The following is a 22,031-nucleotide window of genomic DNA, read 5'->3' as shown; positions in this document are numbered from 1 at the left end:
AATAACCATCTAGGACTTCAGTTTACTCTTTGAACCGTCGTCATTGAATCTATGTATGTGTGAGTGTTTTTGTTTGATATATGAATATCGAATGTTTTCTTTTTTTTTTTTTTTTTTGGAAAAATCGGCATGGTTCAAATTCACTCAAATCGAATACACGCACATGTAACACATGTGTAACACGCTTATATTGAATTTAAATTGATGACCAAAAATATGTCTAAATCAAGTTTTAGCGTTGCCAGATTAAAAAAATCATCATCATCATCATCATCATCATACATATCAAAATCATGGCCATTACCAAGATCACTTTTTAATTATTTTCCCAATTATCGACAAGGACCAAAACCATGGATCATTATCTGTAAACATTGTAAAGCATTAATGAATATTTATCATCATATTAGGCGGCGAACAACAACTGAATTACTTAAAAGACATCTTTATATTGTTGCCCATCAACCAACGACTATTATTGAAAATAATTGTTCATCATCATCATCATCCAAATCAATGTTGAAAAACAAAAAAAATAAATCCATGGAAAAATCCTTAATAAAACGTTCAATTGATCCAAGAAAATTACCATTGAAAAAACGTTTTAGTCCAAATTTTCGATATGATCATCATCAACATGATTATCATCGAAATATTCTTCATTTGGAATGGCGACCATCATTATCATCATCATCACCATCACCATCAACAGCAGCAGCAGCAGCGACAACAACATCAGTATCATCAAAATCAAAATGTTCGATTTTAAAATCAAAATTACCCTCTACTGCTTCTACTGCCACCACCACTGTGATTGAAGTCATTACCATCGATTGATTTGTGTATAATCATCATCATCATTCTATTCTATTCTATTTCTATTTTTAATGTTTATTTTTTTTCTGTTGATATCATATACAAATGTCAACTTGATTATTATTTTTTTTCTTATCTTGTCTTTGTTTTGATATTAAAAAAAAAAAATGTTGAATAAAGAAAATCTTCTTCAACTGATTATTTTGTAAATATTGATGCGTATTTTTTTTGTTGTTGTTCATTTATTTTCTTCGTATTTTTTTTTTTGCATTAGAAATTCATAGTGACAACAATGAAATTGAAATTATTGCCACTGAAGTTATTTGCATTTTCATTGCTAATTATTATTCCCGTTGTTCGAATCATTCATGCTGTTCGAATTGAATTAGAAGATGATCTTCCTGAAAAATGTGATTTTCGTAAATGTCCCACCATTGTGGAAATATCGGATCCAACAAAATTATATGTCCACCTGGTTCCGCATACACATGATGATGTTGGCTGGCTAAAAACAGTTGATCAATATTATTATGGTACAAAACAATGGATCCAAAATGCTGGTGTACAATATATCCTGGATACGGTGATCGATGAATTGATACGTAATAAACAACGTAAATTTATTTATGTTGAGACAGCATATTTTTGGAAATGGTGGCTTGAACAGGATGAAAAAATGCGTTCAATTGTAAGAGAATTGGTTCGTACTGGTAAGTTTTGATTTAGATTTTGATTAATTGATTGGCTGATTAATTTTACCTATATTTGATATGATTTCAAAAAAAAGGTCAATTTGAATTTATCAATGGTGGTTGGTCAATGCCGGATGAAGCGACCACACATTATCAATCATTAATCGATCAATCTACATGGGGTTTACGACGTTTAAATGATACATTTGGTAAATGTGGCCGACCACGTGTTACATGGCAAATTGATCCATTTGGACATTCACGTGAAATGGCTAGCCTTTATGCTCAAATGGGTTATGATGCAATGTATTTTGCACGTGAAGATTATCAGGATCGTCGTTATCGTCAATATCATCATACATTGGAACATGTATGGCAAGGTTCAGATGATCTTGGTAATCGTAGTGATATTTTCACTGGTATGATGCAAATGGGTTATGGTCCACCAAATGGATTAGATTGGGATCTTGTTGGTGGTGAAAATGATCCTATTGTTGATAATAAAAATTCCGAAGAATATAATGTACCAGAAATTGTGGAAAAATTTCAAAAATTAGCAAGAAAATATTCCTATTATTATGCAACAAATCATATAATGTTTCCAATGGGTACTGATTTCAATTATCAATCCGCTCATCAATGGTATAAAAATATGGATAAATTAATAGATGCCATAAATGTTGATCACAAATCCAATGTACGTACATTTTATTCAACACCAACATGTTATACAAAAGCACTTTGGAATAGTAATCATACATGGACTAGTAAAAATGATGATTATTTTCCATATGCATCCGATCCACATGCATATTGGACTGGATATTATACATCAAGACCATCATTGAAACGTATGGAACGTGTTGCAAATAATTGGTTACAAGCATGTAAACAATTGGATGCATTGGCCATAAATAATGGCCGATTCGATGATAATATAACAAATCTTCGTGAAGCAATGGGCATTTTACAACATCATGATGCTGTATCAGGTATGCTGTAATCATCATCATCATCATTATTATTTTGAATTTTCAATTTTCAATTTTTGTCGTTCAATAGGAACAGAAAAACAACATGTTGCCAATGATTATGCACGATTACTTCATAAAGCCATTGTTGAATGTCAACAAGTTATTAGTCAAAGTTTCGGAAATATTGCCAAAAATTTGGGCCTAGAATTTCATTCACAACCTGAACAATTACAATATTGTAATGAATTAAATATTAGTTCTTGTCCAATAACAGAAAGTGGTCATAGTTTTACTGTTACCTTGTATAATCCATTATCGCATCCATTATCAGATCATAGGATTCGTTTGCCTGTAAATGAAAAATTTTTTTATCAAGTTTTCGATGCTAAAGGTCATACAATACCGGCAATATTAATACCGATACCTGAATGGATACGTGATATACCTGGACGATCACATCGTTACGATTCAAATGTTGAAATTGTATTCAAAGTGAATGTAACAGCATTAGGTATTGAAACCTATACAATAAGATCATCATTGATTGCGACGGAAAAAACAGCTCGATTAATACAAGGAAAACGTATTGATTCGAATAATATTAAATTATCTGGCAATAATTTTGATTTATATTTTGATCAAAATGGACAACCAATACAGATAGCAGTCGGTCAAAGTTTTCCTTTTTCATTTCAGAATCGATTCCGTTATTATGAAGGTGCTGTTGGTGATAATAAACTTCAAATAAATCGTTCAAGTGGTGCTTACATTTTTCGACCGAATGCACAACGTACCTATCCATATGGTCATGTTGTTGAAGCTATTCTTTATGTGGATAATAATTATGGTATTGTACAAGAAGTACATCAACGATTTGATTCAAATGTTGGACAAATTATACGATTGACAAAGGATAGTAAATTTGTTGAATTTGATTACGTTATTGAACCTATATCCATATTGGATAATATTGGTAAAGAAATTGTTGTTCAATATCAAATAAAAAATTATGGAAATAATGGTCAATTCTATACGGATGCTAATGGACGACAATTAATATATAGAAAATGGAATTATCGTCGTACATGGCCATTTGAAATTGAAGAACCTATTGCCGGTAATTATTATCCGGTCAATTCTCGTATCATTTTAGGAGATCATGGTAGATCTATGGCAGTGTTAACTGATCGATCACAAGGTGGTACTAGTCCTAGTGATGGAACAATTGAATTAATGGTACATCGACGATTATTACATGATGATGGTTTTGGTGTGGATGAAGCATTGAATGAAACTGGTATCGATGGTCATGGTCTAGTTATTCGTGGCCGACATCGATTATTATTGTTTAATTTTGGCCACTCTGATTCTGATTATCATCGACCATTATCACAACAATTTTATATGGAACCTATAATGGCTTTCAGTAAACTAAACAAACGTCAACAACATCATCATCATCATTATCGACAATCAATATCGTTAAATAATTATTCATTACTGGAAACAGAATTACCACCACAAATACATTTATTAACATTAGAACAATGGTCATATGGTAATTTATTGATTCGTTTAGAAAATATTTATCAACATAACGAATATAATAGTAAAAAAGTGACTGTAAATCTACGAAAATTATTCACTACATTCAATATAATTGATGCTGAAGAGATGACTTTAGCTGCCAATCAACCAATCAATGCATTGGATGATCGTTTAAGATTTAATTATCAATCATCATTTAATAATAATAAAAATGACCATAATGTTGGTAAACCATTCGATTCGAATACTATGGACGTTGAAATTGGACCAATGGAGATTCGTACATTTTTGATACGAATTTCGAAGAATATGAGTCCACAATTTTAATGATGAATAAATTAAAAAAAAACATGGCGAAATAGCAAAAAATATATTCTATAGAAATTTCATGAGCAAAAAAAAAAAAAAAAAGATTGTATCTCATGTTCTCAAGTCGCCATTTATTTTTTTTTCTGATGATCATCATGATGAGCTAAAAATAAATTGAGAATTTTTTTTTTTTTTGGTTTCGTTATTTTTAATAATGAAATAAAATAATGAAAAAAAACGATGGTGTATGTTATTTTTTTTTTGTTCATCAAGATGATGATGATGATCATTATAAATTCACCACTAAAAAATGTTGATGATGATGATGATGATGATGATGGTGTTGGGAATTTATAAATTAATTAAAATTGCTGATTCTGATCATTTTTGGTTGGAAGATTGGGCAAAAAAACAAAAACACGTGCCCTCTCTCTCTCTCTACTTTTCTCGTTTGCCATTATTATTATTATTATTATGGTTTAATTCGAACATAATTTGCATATAAATTCAGAAAATAACTTTCTGTTTTTTTTGTTTCGTTGCGGTCTAATGCCATTTTCGAATAAGTTTTTTTTTTTGGATTTCAAGAGTGAAAACAAACAAAACAAAACAAATCAAAAAAAAAAATGTTACAAAACATGCGAATCAAATCAACAACCACCCGAGACGAACAAACACGAATGAACCCCAGAGGAAGAGACGAAAAAAAACCCAAAAAAACAAAAATCATCATCATAATTACACACTGAAATAGTGTGTGTGTGTGTGTGTGTGTGTGTTGATATCGGCACATTCATTCATTCATTCATTCATATTTTCAATTTTTATATTTATAAAAACACTAAAAATAAACATTCCAAACCATATGATGATGAAGACGATGGATGATAATGACGGAAAATTTTTTTTTTTGTTTGAATTCAATGCATCACTTATTCATTAATTGTCACGCCGAATTGCAAAAATAACATAATAATGATGATGATGATGATTCGAATATAGAATTTTTGTTCATATAGTGTGTGTGTGTGCGTACGGTGTGTGAATAGAATATTTTTGTTTTTTTTTTTTTTTTTTTGGTTTTGGCGGGCGAATAAAAATTTAATAAATGCCATTTGAATTTGTTCAACAAAACGTTGATGATGACGATGATGATGATGATGATAATGATGGATCTGAATCAGTGGGAACAACGAACAAAAAATAAAGGAAAATTTTTCAACACTTTTGTCATCAATCATTTGTGTGTGTGTGTGTATGTTTTTCGTATACATCATTTTTTTTTTTTTTGGTATTTTGTAAAGTTTGTATGTTCTTTACAAACATTTACCCAAAATATTATGGAATAATCTTGATATATATGTAAAATGAATAACTACAGAACATGAAAACTTGTTGACAATATGAATGAATGAATGAATTAAAATGTGAAATTCTTGTCTTATATCAATATAATAATAACGTAACAAACTGTACAAAGTGACACATATCTATCAAAAAAAAATAAAAAAAAATTCTGTTTTCAATACAGAAAAACATCAAATGATTTGTCTCTGTGATCGTTCGTGTGTGTGTGTGTATGTTTGTATATAAACATTCGGTTGTAATGATATGAAATGATTCATTTTTTTTTCTTCGTTTCATTTTCGATAAATAAATTTATGATTTTAAATTTGTTTTTGTTTTTGTTTTTGTTTTTGTTTTTGTTGTCATTGTCATTGTCGTTGTAATTGGTGGTGAATGATAATTTGTCATCATTTTAAAAAATTATTATTATTATCATTTCGTTTCTAACAATAATAATGGCACATCGTTTACATTCATCGGCACGTCGTGTTTCATTACCACAATTGACATTTGCAGCAAATTTCTATAATAATCCATTCATTAATAAAAAGTTTGTCATTTTCACTTGATTTTGATTTCTGAAACAGGAGAAAAAAAAACTGAGATTGAGATTGATTGATTATTATTAAATTAATCATTTTTTATGATGATTTTTGTTTTCTTACATATATACATAGTTTTCGAAGACAATCATCAGCATCGATGGAAACAGAAGAATGTCTGTCCACATTGTTGGCTAAAGATGGTGATCATCATTTGGAATCTGGTGAAAATCAACTAAAACAATTGGGTGAAATTCTCATACGACCAAGTAAATTTCAATTGATTTTGGATGTCATTGAATTATCGCCAGACGATTTAAAAGTACGTGCATTTCGTAAAGGTTTTCTTGTGTCGGCTGCACATCGTGAAAAACTTGACAATGGTAAAGAATATGTGACCAATCATTTTTATCGTGAATACATTTTACCAAAAGCAATTCGTCCTGAAGAAGTTACATCATGGATAACAACAGAAAATCTGTTGTTTATTGAAGCGCCGAAAAAAATTCATGACGATGATGATGATGATGATGTTGATGTTAACAATGAAAGTGGTGAAGATCATTCACCAAGTGATGATGAAGATGATGACCAATTTGATGATTATGAAGACCAGGCAATTGATGTGGAAATTCTTCGTCAAGTTTAAAAATGAAATTAAATCGATCGCCACTAGATGGTGCGTTCATTCATTACCCTTCATTATATACACACACACAAACACACAAAAAACAACTTCACATTTCACATTTCATTTTCTGATGATTCGAAAATTGATTGATTTTTTTGATCAATCACAAATCACAAATGTTGTCTAATAACCAAAAACCGAAAAAATAACCAAAAAAACATCTTTTTTTTCTTTGACCAATAATTCATTGTGAGATCGTTTTTTTTCTTCAAAAAAAAAAAAAAAAAAATTTACGCACAAACCAAAACAGTCAAGGACAACAATCTATTCACAACAACAATAAATGATAATGATGATTATGTCCATCAAATATATAAATGTTGATTTAATTTTAATATATGGACAAAAATGAAATAAAATAAAACGAAATAAAATCTTAATTTTAAATTTTTCAATTAGATACGTACTAATTTCAGAATTGTAGCCCAAAAGGAAGAACGAACGTTAATTGATGATGATGATCATCATTTTTGTTTTTTTTTTTGTTTTTTGTACATTTTAGCAAGTCTAATCATCATTTTTTTCGTTTTAGAAAATTATGGGCCAAATCTTTTTTGTTTGTTTTTTTTTCTCATCACGAACAAAATGAATCAATTTTTTCGAATGAATCAAATCGATACAATCGATATACAATGTTTTACCGCCACACACACACACACACACAAACATTCGAATCAATCTATTCATCATTGATGATGGCGATAAATCACTTTCAAAAACAAAACAAAAAAACAACGATACAAATTGGAAATGTTTCTTCTTTTTCTTGGAAAAAATTTTCTAATTTAATAATGGTAATGAAAATTTTTTTGTTTTTATTTTTCTTTTTTTCAGCCTCTAATAGATTCTCTCCTAATAAGGGAATCATTATCATTGAGGGCAATTTGTCTAGTGAATATATGAATTATTATTATTATTATTGGTGGTTGCCAATCCTAATAATAATTTCAACGTATATTTGACCCGTTCGGGGCTACCTTGAAATTTTTTTTTTTTTTACTTTTTCTTTTTCATTTTGAAACAAAATGATGATTCTCAACACAACAACAATCATCTTGTCATTGGTTATATATATGAATATGAATGTTAATGTCGATGTCGAGGTTTAATTTTTTTCTCCACTTTCTTTTAGGATTATAATCATCATTTTTATTCTACGAATTGGCCAAATATTTTTTTTGCAACAAAAAAAATGAAAACAATCCAAAATCATATATTTATTCAATGATAATTTGTGATGGCTTTTTTTCTCATCGAAAACATTTCAAATCATCTTCCAATCGATGATCGATGGATAATAATTTCCTCCACAATCGAACACACACACACACACACACAAACAGAAACATATATTCAACTTGTCAATCGATGATTGGTAGCTACGCATAAATATCAGGAAGGATTCAAGGATCATTCATCATGTCCATTTTGATATATCCGACAATGGCAATAAATGTCTCAATTTTAACCAAAATTCACAATTCAAAAGAATCAAAATCAACTGAATTGAATATATTGACTAATCATAAATTCCAATCTAAAAGATCTGAAGATAAGCCCAATCAAATTATGAAAATGTACATGCGCGTTCATATGGTGGTTCATACACATGACAATTCGTTCTAATAATAATAATAATAATTCATACTCTTTTCCATCATATCAATGGATTGATGGATCATAGTGGTGAGCATTGAAATTATTATTTTTTTTTCTTTCTATTTATTTATATTTTAATTTTAATGAATGATTATGAATTACAACAAATATAGAAAAAAAAGGTGGTCGATCCTTGCTACATTATTGGCATTATCATAACGACATCAGTAACAATAATCATGATCCTGGAACAGGGCTAGGCTCTTCATTCTCCAAAAGCATCCATATATATTATTATTGATGAATAAGTGAAAGAAGAAACAAATCAATTATAAAGAGAACATACACAAACACAGACATACACAAACACAGACAATTCTTGTCTTGTTGTTCATTGTCAGCAATTCGAATACATCATCATCATCATCATCATTATCGTCATCATCATCATGAATGATTGAACAAGAAGAAAAAAAATTTTTTTTTTTTTGCGGAACGCCACACATATTTAAAGTCATGATGAACAAATCATGTTTTGGCTGCCCTCTCAATTATCGTCCAGAAGATAAACATACGCACAACTGTTGTTGACCACTGTCGAAATATTTTTATGTTGTATGTTGTTCATTATAGCCAATCAATCTATCCATTGCATATTAAGTGTGAATATTGAAACACAGTGTTCATTTGTTCATTCATTCATTTGATAGCCAGTGATCAGTGATCATCTATAAGCCGATATATATCTTTCTTATTTGCTCATCAGCTATCACCACTTTATTTGATCTTATATTTCATCAATTAAAAATCAATCGATTTTTATCATCATGCAAAAGGTGATTTTATATTTGATTTGAATTTTTTTTTCAAGTTTGAATGAAATTTTTGTTTACAATTAATCCAAATGGCCATCATTTTAGTTCATTATAATAGCAGTGACCATTGCTGTAATGGTCATTAATGTTTCCGCTCAGAAAGGTCGATCATATGTCAATCCAGCTTTAAGTCCTGGCCGTAAAGCTTTTGCAAAAAGTCCTACTCGACCATTGGTTCCACCACCCAGAATAAGTCAAACGGTAATGATATTTGTTTCATTTTTTTTGTCCTAATGAAATTGTTTCCAAATATTTGTGATTAGCCAATCGATTCCAATTCTCTTCTTTCAACTGCTCAACTACGACCAGCGGCACCAGCACCTGTTCCAGCACCAGTAAAAGCTATTGGTGGCACTAAATTACCACGACCAAATGCTGCAGTTGCTGCACCAGCTCCAAGACGACCAATTCCTTCACGACCAATAGTTCAAGCACCTGCACCTGCACCAGCTATTAAAATTCCAGTACGGCCTTCAACATCCGCTGCCGTTGCTGCACCAGTCCGTGATCGTGATGATGATAATCAGCACCCAGCACCTGAACCATATTCTTTTTCCTATGCAGTGAATGATGAAGAAAGTGGTGCCCAATTGACCCGAGAAGAACGACAAGATGCTGGCGGTAACATTGTTGGTTTCTATCATATAATGGACGCTGAAGGCCGCAGACGACGAGTGGATTATACGGCCGGACCGGACGGTTTCAAGGTAGGCAACCATTTTACGATTCCATTTCCTTTTTATCTTGCTTAGCTAAAATCTTCATAAAATATAAAAAACCAGGCAACAATCAGTTCGAATGAAGAAGGTCTTATTAACCGTGATTCTGCTGATGCTGCTTTCAGTGTCGAAGAAGTACCAGAAGAACGTCAGAATTCTGTTGCTGCTTCTGCACAAGCTGCTGCTCGCGGTCGACCACAAGCATAGATATTTCAAGCCCATCAACTGGATCGTATAGATGAATATCTGGATATTCAACAAATTGAAGAAGATCACAATACTTGATAAAGTGATAAAAAAAAATCTACAAAATTTTTTTATTCATTTCAAACAAATCATCATCATCATATAATCTCCATAATGATCATCGTCAAAATTAATTAGCCATTCATATTTGTGAATCTGAATAACAAATTACCGTCGTCATCAACAACAACAACAACAATGGTTACAAGGTTGAATAATTATGATAAGGGGGAAGGCATTATAATGATGATCAAGTTCCTTGTTTAAAAATTCATTCATTTATATAAACACACTAAACACCATCCTACATATTTGAACAACACCTTCCTTGATGAATTTTTCAATTTTTAAATGTTGAGAAAATAAATGTTAAAAATTGAAAATTAAAAAAAAAAAAATTTTAAAGTCATTAATTTTTTGTATGACCATCTGATGGTGTGAAAAATGGAAAAAAAAAAATTTTTTCCACAATAATTGAAATCGGAAATGATCAATTTATCATCATTCAAAATGATTGATTCTAATCACTACCACTCTTTCTCTTTTCATGGTATGTGGGAATGTTAATTGAAAGTGTGTATCTCTTACAAAAGAGAGAAAATAATACATTCTTCTGATGAATTAAATGTGAATGATTAATGTACAATTGTTGGCGGTGGTGGTGGTGGTCAATGATGATTTGTATGAAGATGATGATGATGATAATGGGCGATATGACGACCATGGATCACGCGCAATCAATCCATAATGATTTACGATTCTTGAACTTGGAATTTTATTCAACATAATTGGAACAACAAAACAACAACAACAACAAAAAACAAACATTTGTCATTGAAAAATACACGTAAATGGTTCCTGTATGTGTGTAATATGGCTTTCGGCAATTAAAAAACATCAAAATGGTGTTCGAGGTCTGATAATAATACTACAGTATGTATGGATTAAATTAATGAATTTTAATTTTTTTTTTATAAATTAAAATAACACACACACACACATACATACCAAACACTTATGCACAAGTGTATGCAACCAGATGTATATGAATCATTTGAAATTTAAATTTTTTCTCATCATTTTTCGTTTTCTGCCATTGTTGATATATATATATTGATTATTCGTGTTTTGTGAATTGAAAAATATTCAGTAAAGCAGTAGTAGCAACAGGTCTGAAAATCAATCAATTCAATAATAAAAGCGCCATGAATGAATATGAATTTTTTTTTCTTCCATTTTCTTTGGAAAAAAAAATAAATGAAGATGTTTCATCTGATGATTCACTGTTTATATTCCGTTATAAAATTCAATTTATGATGATTGTTTATGACGCTATTTTTTCTGCACTGTTGTTGTATTTTCTTCAATAACACACAGACACAGAAATCAAAAAAAAAATTCAAATTCACAAACATTTCATATTGATGCATCCAACAACATGATGTGGTATATAAAGGTGTTAGATTTCGTGGAAATCGAATTCAAATATATATCGAATAACGATAACATCGTCATTATTGTCATCATTGATTGATTTCCGATTTATTGAAATCGTTCATTATTGAAGTTTTACATTTGAATTTTCTTTTTTTTTCTGAAATTTAACGATTGTGAAAAAAATCATGATCAAAGTATGTTTCGATTGGTAAATACCTTTGATTTCTGAATTAATTTTTTCATTCATTTGAATAGCGAATCATTCTTTTGTTGGCCATATCGGTGCTCATATTTAACGAACAAATTTTATGCCGTAATCTTCTGTCAGCCATTCGTAATGTTCGTCAAGCATCATCGCCTGATGAACATGAAACACCACAACCGTATTCATTTAATATTGAATCTGTTGATGAAAATGGAACCATATCACAACGACAAGAACAAGGTGATGAACAAGGACGAATAACTGGACAATATTCATTTCAAAATCCACAAACTGGTATCTATCGTATCGTATCATATACATCGGATGAAAATGGTTTTAATGCACGTGTTGAAACCAATGAACCGGGTACAAAAACATCGAATCCAGCAAATGTGGAAATAATTTCAACAGCACCATAAGATCGATGTTAATTTTTTTCGATTCATCACAAAATTATCATCCATTATTAGCAGCCAAGTTTAATTTTGATTGTAAAATTGACCTAAGCCACTAGCCACTAATCATTGTTGTCGTTGTTGATGTTTTTTATTTGATTATCATTAAAAAAAAATAAAGAAAAGAAATATAATTATGGCAGTGAAGGAAAAAAAGAAAAAGGGAGTAAATGCTTGGATCTAACAAGTGTTAATTTGAGTTTTTTCCATTCTAAAGCACGCACCTACATATATGACGTATAACAATATTCAAAAAAAAAAAATAATAATAATTCGAAATAGCCAACCATTTCGATTTGACTATTTTCATTGAGAATCTATGTCAACAACAACAATATATAATCGATATATTTGTGTATCGAAATGAACTTTTATGATCCATGGACCAAACAGGTGTATTTTCATATCGATCATCATCATCATCATTATTTATTTTCCATTGTTGTTGATGATTTGATGATAATGATGATACCTGTGATGTGTGTGTATGATAAATTCGGTCACCACCACCACCACCACCTCCACTATCATCGTCAACATGAAAACGATCAGGATCATCATAATGATACTGATCGTTTACATATAACAGTATTTTTTTTTCTCATTATCGTTTACACAGTGACATACGATCCCGAAGACGATGATGATGTGATCTGATCGTTTTCTAAGATCATTTAATTCAATAAATGGAACAACAACAACAACAACAACAACAACAATATGAATGGATTATCAAGTTACATCGAACATTTGACAGTAGCTAGTTAGTTTTGTTTGTGTTTGTGTTTGTTGTGTTCATTCGTTCGTTAGTTCGTTCGTTTTTTGTGATTGTTGCATTCAAAAAAATCGAGCCCCAAACTGATTTGTGTCCGGATAAGATGATGATTGAATTTTCAAAATCCGTTCATTCAGTCACTCACTTGTTCGTTCCATCATCATCAACATATTATCGTCGATAGTTTTCATCAACAATGAAAGTGAAAGTTTTAATCACCATTATTCTGGTGATTATTTCCAGTACGGTGTGTGATTCGATTTTCAATCATAATAGCCACAATTATCAATATCCGAAACCACAACAACAACAACAACAACAACAACGACAACTACAGCAGCAGCAACATCGGCAATCAAATCAATTCTATGGATCATCATCTAATGGAAACCACAACAACAACAACAATAACAATAACAACAACCTTGTACAAGCATCAATCATACGTAAACATCGTATTGTTTATGTTGATTCACCATCATCATCAATTGATAATAGTAAATCGGTTACAATACAGGTACCAGCACAAGCTATACCATTAACATTAATATTACGATCAAGTTCAAGTAATTTAAATGTTATACCACAACATGATGGATCGAATGGTGGCATATATGAAGAAACGGTTTCCACTGATGAACCAATTCGTTTAATACACACAATACGGAAACCAATATATCAGGAAATATATGAATATATTAAACCATATCGATATGTTAAACAACAAATTCTACCTGTTCAAGAAACAATTAGTACAATTATATCTAGACAACCATTGAATAATAATAATAATAATGATGATGATCAACAACAACAACAACAACGAGAAAATCAAAATAATCAAATGTTATTATACAGCAGCAGCAGCCATCATAATCATGATGATCATCATCATCATCAACAACAACAACAAAGAACAATAACAATGGAACCATATGAACAACAAGAATCAAAACAACAACAACAACAACAATCAACATTATGGCAGATTCAAATGCGTAATGAATTAGGTCAACAATATTGGAAAGCAATTAATAATGGCCTATTGATCAATCTATATGGTATACCTGTACTATGATGATAATAATAATAATAATTTTTTTTTATAAATAAAAAAAAAATCTGTCCTCATCATCATCCATTTATATATTATTTATCATCAATTGATTGATGAATTATTCACACACACACAAAATATGTACATACATCATCAATGATTCGATTCGCGAATGAAATTGAAATTGATAAATAAAATGAGAAAAAAAAACCAAAGATGATGATTTTGTTGTTTTTGATGATGATGATGATAATAATAATAAAGTCTCATGATGATTATCACCGTTTGTTGTTGTTGTTGTTTTTCAAAAAAAAAAAAAAATTCCAATTTCCAAAAAAATTCAAGGAAAAAAACAAACAAACAAACAAGCAAGCAAGCAAAAAAAAACTGGACAAAAATCATTGGGCTTATGACCAGTATGAATTTTTAGATTACCTCGAAGATGAACATATATTGCATATATATCACCGTTGTATATGTTCAAGACGCATATATGTGAAAACGCATGTTTAATTCGAACCAATGATTAGCGATTTGAATGAAATTGAAGAAAAAAAAACCAAATATGATAATTTTGCTGTTGTTGTTTTTCTATGTTTCTATATATGTAAATACGTTTGTTGTTGTTGATGTTTTTTTTTCTGTAAAATTTTCAATTTCAAGGCAAGAAAAAAAAACAATCAAGAAAGAAAGAAAAAAAAACGTGATTCAAACTTGATTCAAGCTTCAAACTATCGCAGCAGCAGCAGCAGCAGCAGCAGCAGAAGAAGAAGAAGTGAAATTATTTTCGATTGATTTATAGATTTTCATTTTTATCGAATAAAAATGCTACAAAATGATCATCATCATCATCATGATCATGTAATGAATTCAATTGGTATGGGACAATTTCATCTTCCATTTTATTCATATAAATATTGAATATCCTTTGAATATATCGCGCAATCAATCATTAATGTCATGGAATTTGTTTGTTTGTTTGTTTTTTTGAATGACTTGCTGCTGACTAAATGATTATTACATACATAACTCGTTCACATTATATTCGAATGAAGGTTTCTCAAATTTTTTTTTCAATTATCTCTCTCATTCTCTCTCTGTCTGTCTTAGGATTGAAATTAACAAATTAATCTGATCGATCGATTCGTTTATTTTATTGAGAAAAAAAAAAGAAAATGGATTTTTTTTTTACTTCCATTTTATGAAATGTGTGTGTGTGTGTGTGTGTGTGTGTGTGTGTGCAGTGCACCCAAAACACGCATATAATGTGATCTGACGCCATTGGAATATAATCATGTTTTTCATGTGATCATCATCATCATCATCATCATGATCATGATCAAATTGGATCCAATCTTCAACAAATAATATATAATTGGGAGTGGAATGGATGGAAAAAAAAATCCATGGTAATAAATCATTTTTTCAATCGTTTTTTTGTTGTTGTTGTTGAAAAAATGATAATCTTGGAACGAATTGCAAATCGAAAATTATGTTCATGATGATGATGATGGGTTCCAGAAACATGTGCACACACACACACACATTTACACATTTCATGCAATTTTTTTTTTAATTTGTCGTTTGATTGATTAATCAAGATAATAATCAATCGAATCTATAAATCGATCCATGATCATTCATGAAACTGTTTCCGAAAAATAAAAATCATTTATCTCTCTATATCTAATAATCATTATGGATGATCATCATAATTCTTAGTGATTATTTCGGCAGCAGTAGCAGTAGCAGTAGCAGATTTACTAATTAAAAAAAAAATGTCCAGTTTTTAGCTGGAAAAAAAAGTTCTTGCTGCAATGATATTATTAAAACAAACCTCGGTATGTGTGTATGTACAACACACATGTGTTTAAGCAAAAGCGATTAATTATCAATAATCAAACAAAAAATAAAAAAATTTAACGTTTGAAACGACTTCTACGTCTAGCTTGGATGGAAAAATGGAGAAAAAAAAATTCGAATGTTTTTCTTTTCTCAAATTCGAATATGTTGCTTTCTTCGCATCATCATTATCATTATCATCATCATCCAAATCGTAACAAACATACACAGAGAGAAAAAACCAATCCAAATTTATATACAACAAGTGATAAAGTTGTTATGTTTTTTTTTATTTTTATTTAAAAAAAAAACAAAAATTTACATCACACACACACACACAGAGAGAAAAAAAACAACCTGTTGAATATATAGATCCATACATTATATACAGATAGATAGATTTCCATCATCATCATTCACTTGTTGTCATTTGTCATTCGTGTGTGTGTATGTAAATATCCAATACGTGTACGCGTCTTAATTACAAAGTTTCATGTTTCATGTTTCATTTTTTTTTCTTTTTTTTTCACATGCTTGAAATTTAAATTTAAACAGAAAATTGTTGATTATCATCAAAATGTTTTCATTGTTGATGTTGTTGTTAGTTACAAATTTGTTATTTAGCAATGACATCATCATCATCATCATCATCAATGAATGATTGATTGATTCAATCACACGCAAGCATAGACACATTTGTTGCTGTTGTGATTCTGTGTCTGTGTGTGTGCGTGTGTGTGATTGCACCACATTTTTAATTGATTTTTTTCCATTTATTTTTTATTTATATATATTTAGATTAATAATAATAAAAGATTTATAATTAGTTATTACATTACATTATTATATTAATTTTAAAATTTGAAAAAAATTGATTTTTTTTTTGTTGACTCGAATTTTTTGTTGTTGTTGTTGTTGTTGTCGCTTTTTTTAAACCTGATATGATTTTGCACCTGATGACGATGATGAAGACGATGATGATGATGATGATGATGATGATGAGACCGATATGGATGTTGATGGTTTAGTTTTAGCTATCTGTGATGTTGGTGTTTTCAATAAAGCAGCAACAGATTTTGTTAAATTTTGATCCATCGATTTTGCAATAGATTTTCCATCAACATCAGTACCTTTCAATACGGAAGATGTCGTTACAATAGCACTGCCACTTTGTAATAATTTTTGATAATCATTATTATCATTATTATTATTATTATCAATATCATCATCATCTTCCATGGAATGTGAACCAAGAATAATTGATGATGATGATGATGATGATGATGGTTGTACATGATGATGATTTCTATTTGTAGATGCTGCAGCAGCATAATGATTATTGATTGTTGTTGTTGTTGGTCGATTTTGACCAACAGGTTGATGATGGTTACTATTTTTTGCTACAACGGTTTTAATTTCCTCTTGTACTGGATGTACTTCTTGTGAAATTTTTCTATATGGTGTTATGATTTCATTGACTATTTGATAAATCGGTTTTTTCACCGTATGACGTAATACATGTGGTTCATCTTCTGAATGTGATTCTTGTGTATCACCACCGGCACCTTGATGACGTTGTAATACATTCAATGATGATGATGCTGAACGGAAAATAATATTTATAGGTATGGATCGAGCACCGACTATAAAATCAATACAGAAAAAGAAAATTAATTATCGAATATTAACAAGAAATGTATGTTTACCTTCAACAGTAGCCGTTTGAATTGAACCACTTGATGGAACATCTTTATATTCGATATTATGTTTGGTTTGAATGGCTATTGGAATAATACCACCACCACCACCACCACCACCACCATTGGATGATGATGCTAAACGACCATATAATGAACCATAACCAGAATTTGAATTAGTTGTACGAATCATAATAGGTGCAGCCATAATCTGTGATTGACCACCACGAATAATATTACCGGATTTAACACCAGAATATGGAGCCGATTTTGATATTGTTACCATCATCATCATCATAATGATGGTTAATATAAACTAATAACAAAACAAAAACAAAACAAAAAAAAAACGTTGATACACAATCACAATTTCATTCGACACAACAACAAAAAAAAAAACACCACTTACATGGAACATCATCATTATATATCAATTATAATTGAATGATGATGATGATAATTGGTTATTGTTATTTGGTTTATTTAAACTATCACGATGATTAGAAACAGAATGAACAGATCATATTCGAATCGGGCAATATTTATACATTTCGAATTGGACAAGAAAAGAAAAAAAAATATATAATTCAAACGGTATTTTTTGTCCGAAAATAACTCTCACTATCGAATCATCATCATCATCATTCTAATGAAAACCAGTGAGAGTGATTATTTTTTCCAGAAAATCCAAAGATAACTAAAAGAGACACACACACACAAGTGGTAAGTTTTTAATTATTTAGTTCATAATATAAAATAACCGACCGATATTCTGTTCATATATTATTGAACACATTTGATTTGTAATGATAATGTAAAAAAAACACCATAAAATAAAAGTGAGATGTCATCATCATCATATTAATGTTGTTCATCATCAAAAGAGTGTCCTGTTCATTGAATATGTGATGATTTTGGTTCTTTTTTTTTTCTCAATCACTCTCGATCTCGATTTTCGTTGGTAGGTGATGTATACAGGCGAAAAAAAAAACAAGAAAATGGGTGACAAAATTCAATTTTTACAAACAGAAAAAAAATCACCTCGAAAAGGTCAGTCAATATTGTTGTGTTGTCGTTGTTGTTGTTCACAACATACACACCCATCATGATGATGTTCAGTATTAATTTCTTTTTTTTTCCCACACCACCGACCTAGATATGGATGATTATATACCCGATTTAGTATCCATCCAAATAAATTTATTTTTCTTACCCATTTTTTATTATCGACGATATAAATCTTTAAAATGAAAAATAAGAAAAAAAAATCAAAAAAAATTTTCAAATGTCATTGATCGAATGAATTAAAATGGCAATGTCCTCTCTTTGAAACATCGAAAAAAAGGGGATCATCATCATCATCATCATCACCTGATCACATCTGAAGATTTTCAAAATGTTCTATACACACACACACACACACTAGAAAAAAACAGGTGATAAATTGAAATAACAACAGGAGATTAATTGATTATAATGAAAAAAAGGTAAAATTTTCTGGTTTATACAAATCAGGTGCTGTGTATTTTCTCATATAATATCTGATGATGATGATGAAGATCGATGCCGATTTCGCGTGTGTGTGTGTCTATCTGGTGTATAAATAGAGCAGTATTTTTTTGCGTGTTTGCGTGAACCGCGATTGGGCATACATTTTTTTTTGTCTGATAACGGTTAAATAATCATCAATTTGAATGTGAATTTTAAATGAATGAATGAATGAATGAAAATGAAATTTTTTCTCGTCACCGTTTTTTTTTTGTTATTGGTCACGAGATGTGAGAAAAAAGAGAAAAAAAAATTGATAAAAATTGATAAAATTGATTGGTGAAAGTGAACCAAATTTCTCAGTTCAGATATGTCATGATAATGATGATGGTGATTTGATTTGTGCAGATTTGTGTAATGATTGGCCTTGGTCAAATGGATCATTACGATGATGCGCTCGAGTTTTGAATTTTTTTTTTTTGCTTTTAATTTTAGTTTTTTTTTATTTTAAAATTTTTTTTTTCATAATTTTTACACATATACGAGTATTATATATTTGTTCTATTTTTATATATCAATGATAGTTCCATAGTTACTACAAACATCAATGATTTTGTTCCAAAAAAAAAAAAATCAAAATTCAAAATTCAAATTGTGGTAAATAAATGATCGATGTACCTTCGTTGTATAACAAGCCACGTACAACATTCGAATCATCATCATAATCATCTGTATTATTATATATAGATAAACCAAACACACACCGTTACAAAGAAGAATGTTGGCGCATATCAAAGATGGCTATTTTGACTTGTTGTTGTTGTGATTGTGATTGTTGTAATTGATTATCATAATTATCATGTTGTACTTGTTCCTGTTGTTGCTGATGCTGTTGTTGTGATTGTGGATGATTTTGCATTGCAATTGCCGTTGCTGTTGCCCATGTAGGTATGATTAACTCTTCAGGATTTAATTGTGACATTTTTAGATAATTTTCTAATGATAATGTTTGATATCCAGATGATGATGATGATGATGATGATAATAATGGTGATGGTGGTGGTGGTGGTGGTGGTGAATATGTATGTTCTGTTGTCCAAATCTGTGTATTACCAGCTACTGGTAATGATGGTGATGTTGGTGGTTGTAATACCGGTACATAACCATTATTATTAATAGATGCTGCTGGTGCTGCTGGTGTTGGTGGTTCTATAATGACCTGATCGGTCAAACTAGCCAATAATAATGGTTCATATAGATAGCTAGATAAATCTTGAGCTAAAATCATATGTTCGATTGCTTTAAGTGTTTCACTATTAGGCTGTTGTTGTTGATTTATAACATTATTATCATTAATTAATTTTGGTTGTTGGTGCTGCTGATGATGATGATGATAATAATTTGGATGTTGAGTAATTGCAATTGGGAACACTTCCGGTATAATCAATACTGGAACTATTTCCTGTATAGGTTTTGGTTTTTCAACCATTGATAATGGTTCAATTAATTGATAACCAGTGAATTGTTGTTGTTGTTGTTCATTTGTTGTTGATTGTGATGATGATGATGATGATTTTTGTTGTTCATTTTCAACATGTAAACTGGTTGAACCAAATGAATGATCCTGGCTATGTCGTATAGCTAATGGTGATGAACTAGAACGGAATACTAATGATAATGGTGTACGATCACGTGAATTTGTTGGTACTTCAATTTGTGGTTGTTGATCATTGGCCGTTAAATTAAGTTCATCAAAACCAAATTTTATACGATGTCTAGTTGAATTGATTGGTACCTGAAATTTCATTGATGATGATTGCCTATAACGATTCATTTTGATTGCTCTTGCTGGTGATATTAATGATGGTCGATGATTTTTAACATTTTGATTTGATTCAACTATTGTGTCGGTATTTGTGGTTGGAGCAGTTCCAATATATGGTACCATTATCATCATTATTATTAATAATGATGATAATGATAAACAAGATAACCTTGTGATGATTGGTTGACACGACATTTTTGGACAGTACAAATGTTTTGGATTTGGATTTTACAACAAATGATGATGATTATTATTCAATAATCAAAACATAAATAACATGATGATGATCGAAAAAAGTATTCAGTGTTGTAAAATTAGTGGAACAAACAAAAAAAATTTTTTTTTCATACAAATTTCTCAACAATCCCTTATGAACATTGGTTTTTATATGATGGTGAAGGTGATGGTGGTGGTGGTGGTGGTAATGGTCAAATATCGAATGTTCAAGTAGTAGATCTCAATTTTCCCTATTTCTTGTCTATTAGATGAAAAAACAAAAAAAATTGGAGCAAAATCGATCCATCCAAAATACAATAATAATAATAATATTCATAAACAATCAATGGACAGACTGATTTGTATTTGGGCGATGGGCGAATAACAGCAACAACAACAACAACAAAAAGTAACGGCGGAACAAACAGATCCGTTCCAAAGAGTAGTAAATAAATGGGAAAAAAAACATTTAACCATGTGTGTTTATATGTGATCCATTTCACTGGTGGTGGTGGTGGTGGTGGTCAGTGCATTTTCTTTAAACTTTCTTTTGATTATTACATGCATTTTTTCTTTTCTTTTCTTTCTTTATTTTATTATCCGACCGTCATTTACAGATGTTAAGAAAGACTTTATTTTTTTTTGTTTTTTTTTCTTGAAAAAAAAGTTGAATGAA

General features: G+C 30.2%; 6 protein-coding genes and 1 long non-coding RNA gene across 7 annotated transcripts; 5 read left to right on the top strand and 2 right to left on the bottom strand.

Moving 5' to 3' along the window:
* Positions 1-923: 923 nt before the first annotated feature.
* LOC124494123 (lysosomal alpha-mannosidase) lies at positions 924-4,725 on the top strand. The gene is made up of 4 exons (XM_047057278.2): positions 924-1,021; positions 1,091-1,526; positions 1,604-2,500; positions 2,571-4,725. Exons 2-4 carry the CDS (start codon positions 1,109-1,111, stop codon positions 4,355-4,357), a joined length of 3,102 nt encoding a protein of 1,033 aa, XP_046913234.2. The 5' UTR covers positions 924-1,021; positions 1,091-1,108; the 3' UTR covers positions 4,358-4,725.
* Positions 4,726-5,392: 667 nt separating this feature from the next.
* LOC124493380 (uncharacterized) lies at positions 5,393-7,444 on the bottom strand. Its single transcript, XR_006959128.2, has 3 exons — positions 7,327-7,444; positions 6,352-7,183; positions 5,393-6,264 (listed from the first exon to the last, which is right to left on the bottom strand). It is a non-coding gene; the product is annotated as an uncharacterized LOC124493380 (long non-coding RNA).
* LOC124493379 (uncharacterized) lies at positions 5,958-7,293 on the top strand. The gene is made up of 2 exons (XM_047056453.2): positions 5,958-6,236; positions 6,364-7,293. Exons 1-2 carry the CDS (start codon positions 6,142-6,144, stop codon positions 6,875-6,877), a joined length of 609 nt encoding a protein of 202 aa, XP_046912409.1. The 5' UTR covers positions 5,958-6,141; the 3' UTR covers positions 6,878-7,293.
* A 188-nt stretch (positions 7,445-7,632) lies between the features above and the next one.
* Positions 7,633-10,320, top strand: LOC124494156 (uncharacterized). The gene is made up of 6 exons (XM_047057315.2): positions 7,633-7,713; positions 8,052-8,605; positions 8,692-9,354; positions 9,439-9,594; positions 9,657-10,100; positions 10,176-10,320. The coding sequence occupies exons 3-6, from the start codon at positions 9,346-9,348 to the stop codon at positions 10,317-10,319; spliced, it is 753 nt and encodes a 250-aa protein (XP_046913271.2). The 5' UTR covers positions 7,633-7,713; positions 8,052-8,605; positions 8,692-9,345; the 3' UTR covers position 10,320.
* Positions 10,321-11,714: 1,394 nt separating this feature from the next.
* On the top strand, positions 11,715-12,617 carry LOC124494157 (cuticle protein 10.9). The gene is made up of 2 exons (XM_047057316.2): positions 11,715-11,989; positions 12,051-12,617. Exons 1-2 carry the CDS (start codon positions 11,981-11,983, stop codon positions 12,417-12,419), a joined length of 378 nt encoding a protein of 125 aa, XP_046913272.2. The 5' UTR covers positions 11,715-11,980; the 3' UTR covers positions 12,420-12,617.
* Positions 12,618-12,954: 337 nt separating this feature from the next.
* On the top strand, positions 12,955-14,501 carry LOC124493742 (uncharacterized). Its single transcript, XM_075732238.1, has one exon. It carries the CDS (start codon positions 13,427-13,429, stop codon positions 14,306-14,308), a length of 882 nt encoding a protein of 293 aa, XP_075588353.1. The 5' UTR covers positions 12,955-13,426; the 3' UTR covers positions 14,309-14,501.
* A 2,041-nt stretch (positions 14,502-16,542) lies between these two features.
* LOC124493246 (uncharacterized) lies at positions 16,543-18,984 on the bottom strand. The gene is made up of 4 exons (XM_075732237.1): positions 18,868-18,984; positions 18,236-18,773; positions 17,836-18,142; positions 16,543-17,772 (listed from the first exon to the last, which is right to left on the bottom strand). The coding sequence occupies exons 2-4, from the start codon at positions 18,248-18,250 to the stop codon at positions 17,060-17,062; spliced, it is 1,035 nt and encodes a 344-aa protein (XP_075588352.1). The 5' UTR covers positions 18,251-18,773; positions 18,868-18,984; the 3' UTR covers positions 16,543-17,059.
* Between the last annotated feature and the right edge of the window lie 3,047 nt (positions 18,985-22,031).

Source organism: Dermatophagoides farinae, chromosome 6 (assembly GCF_024713945.1).
Source record: "Dermatophagoides farinae isolate YC_2012a chromosome 6, ASM2471394v1, whole genome shotgun sequence".
NCBI classification, from domain to species: Eukaryota; Metazoa; Arthropoda; class Arachnida; order Sarcoptiformes; family Pyroglyphidae; genus Dermatophagoides; species Dermatophagoides farinae.
The sequence above is the reverse complement of the archived record's forward strand: the minus strand, read 5'-3'. Positions and strand labels throughout refer to the sequence as shown.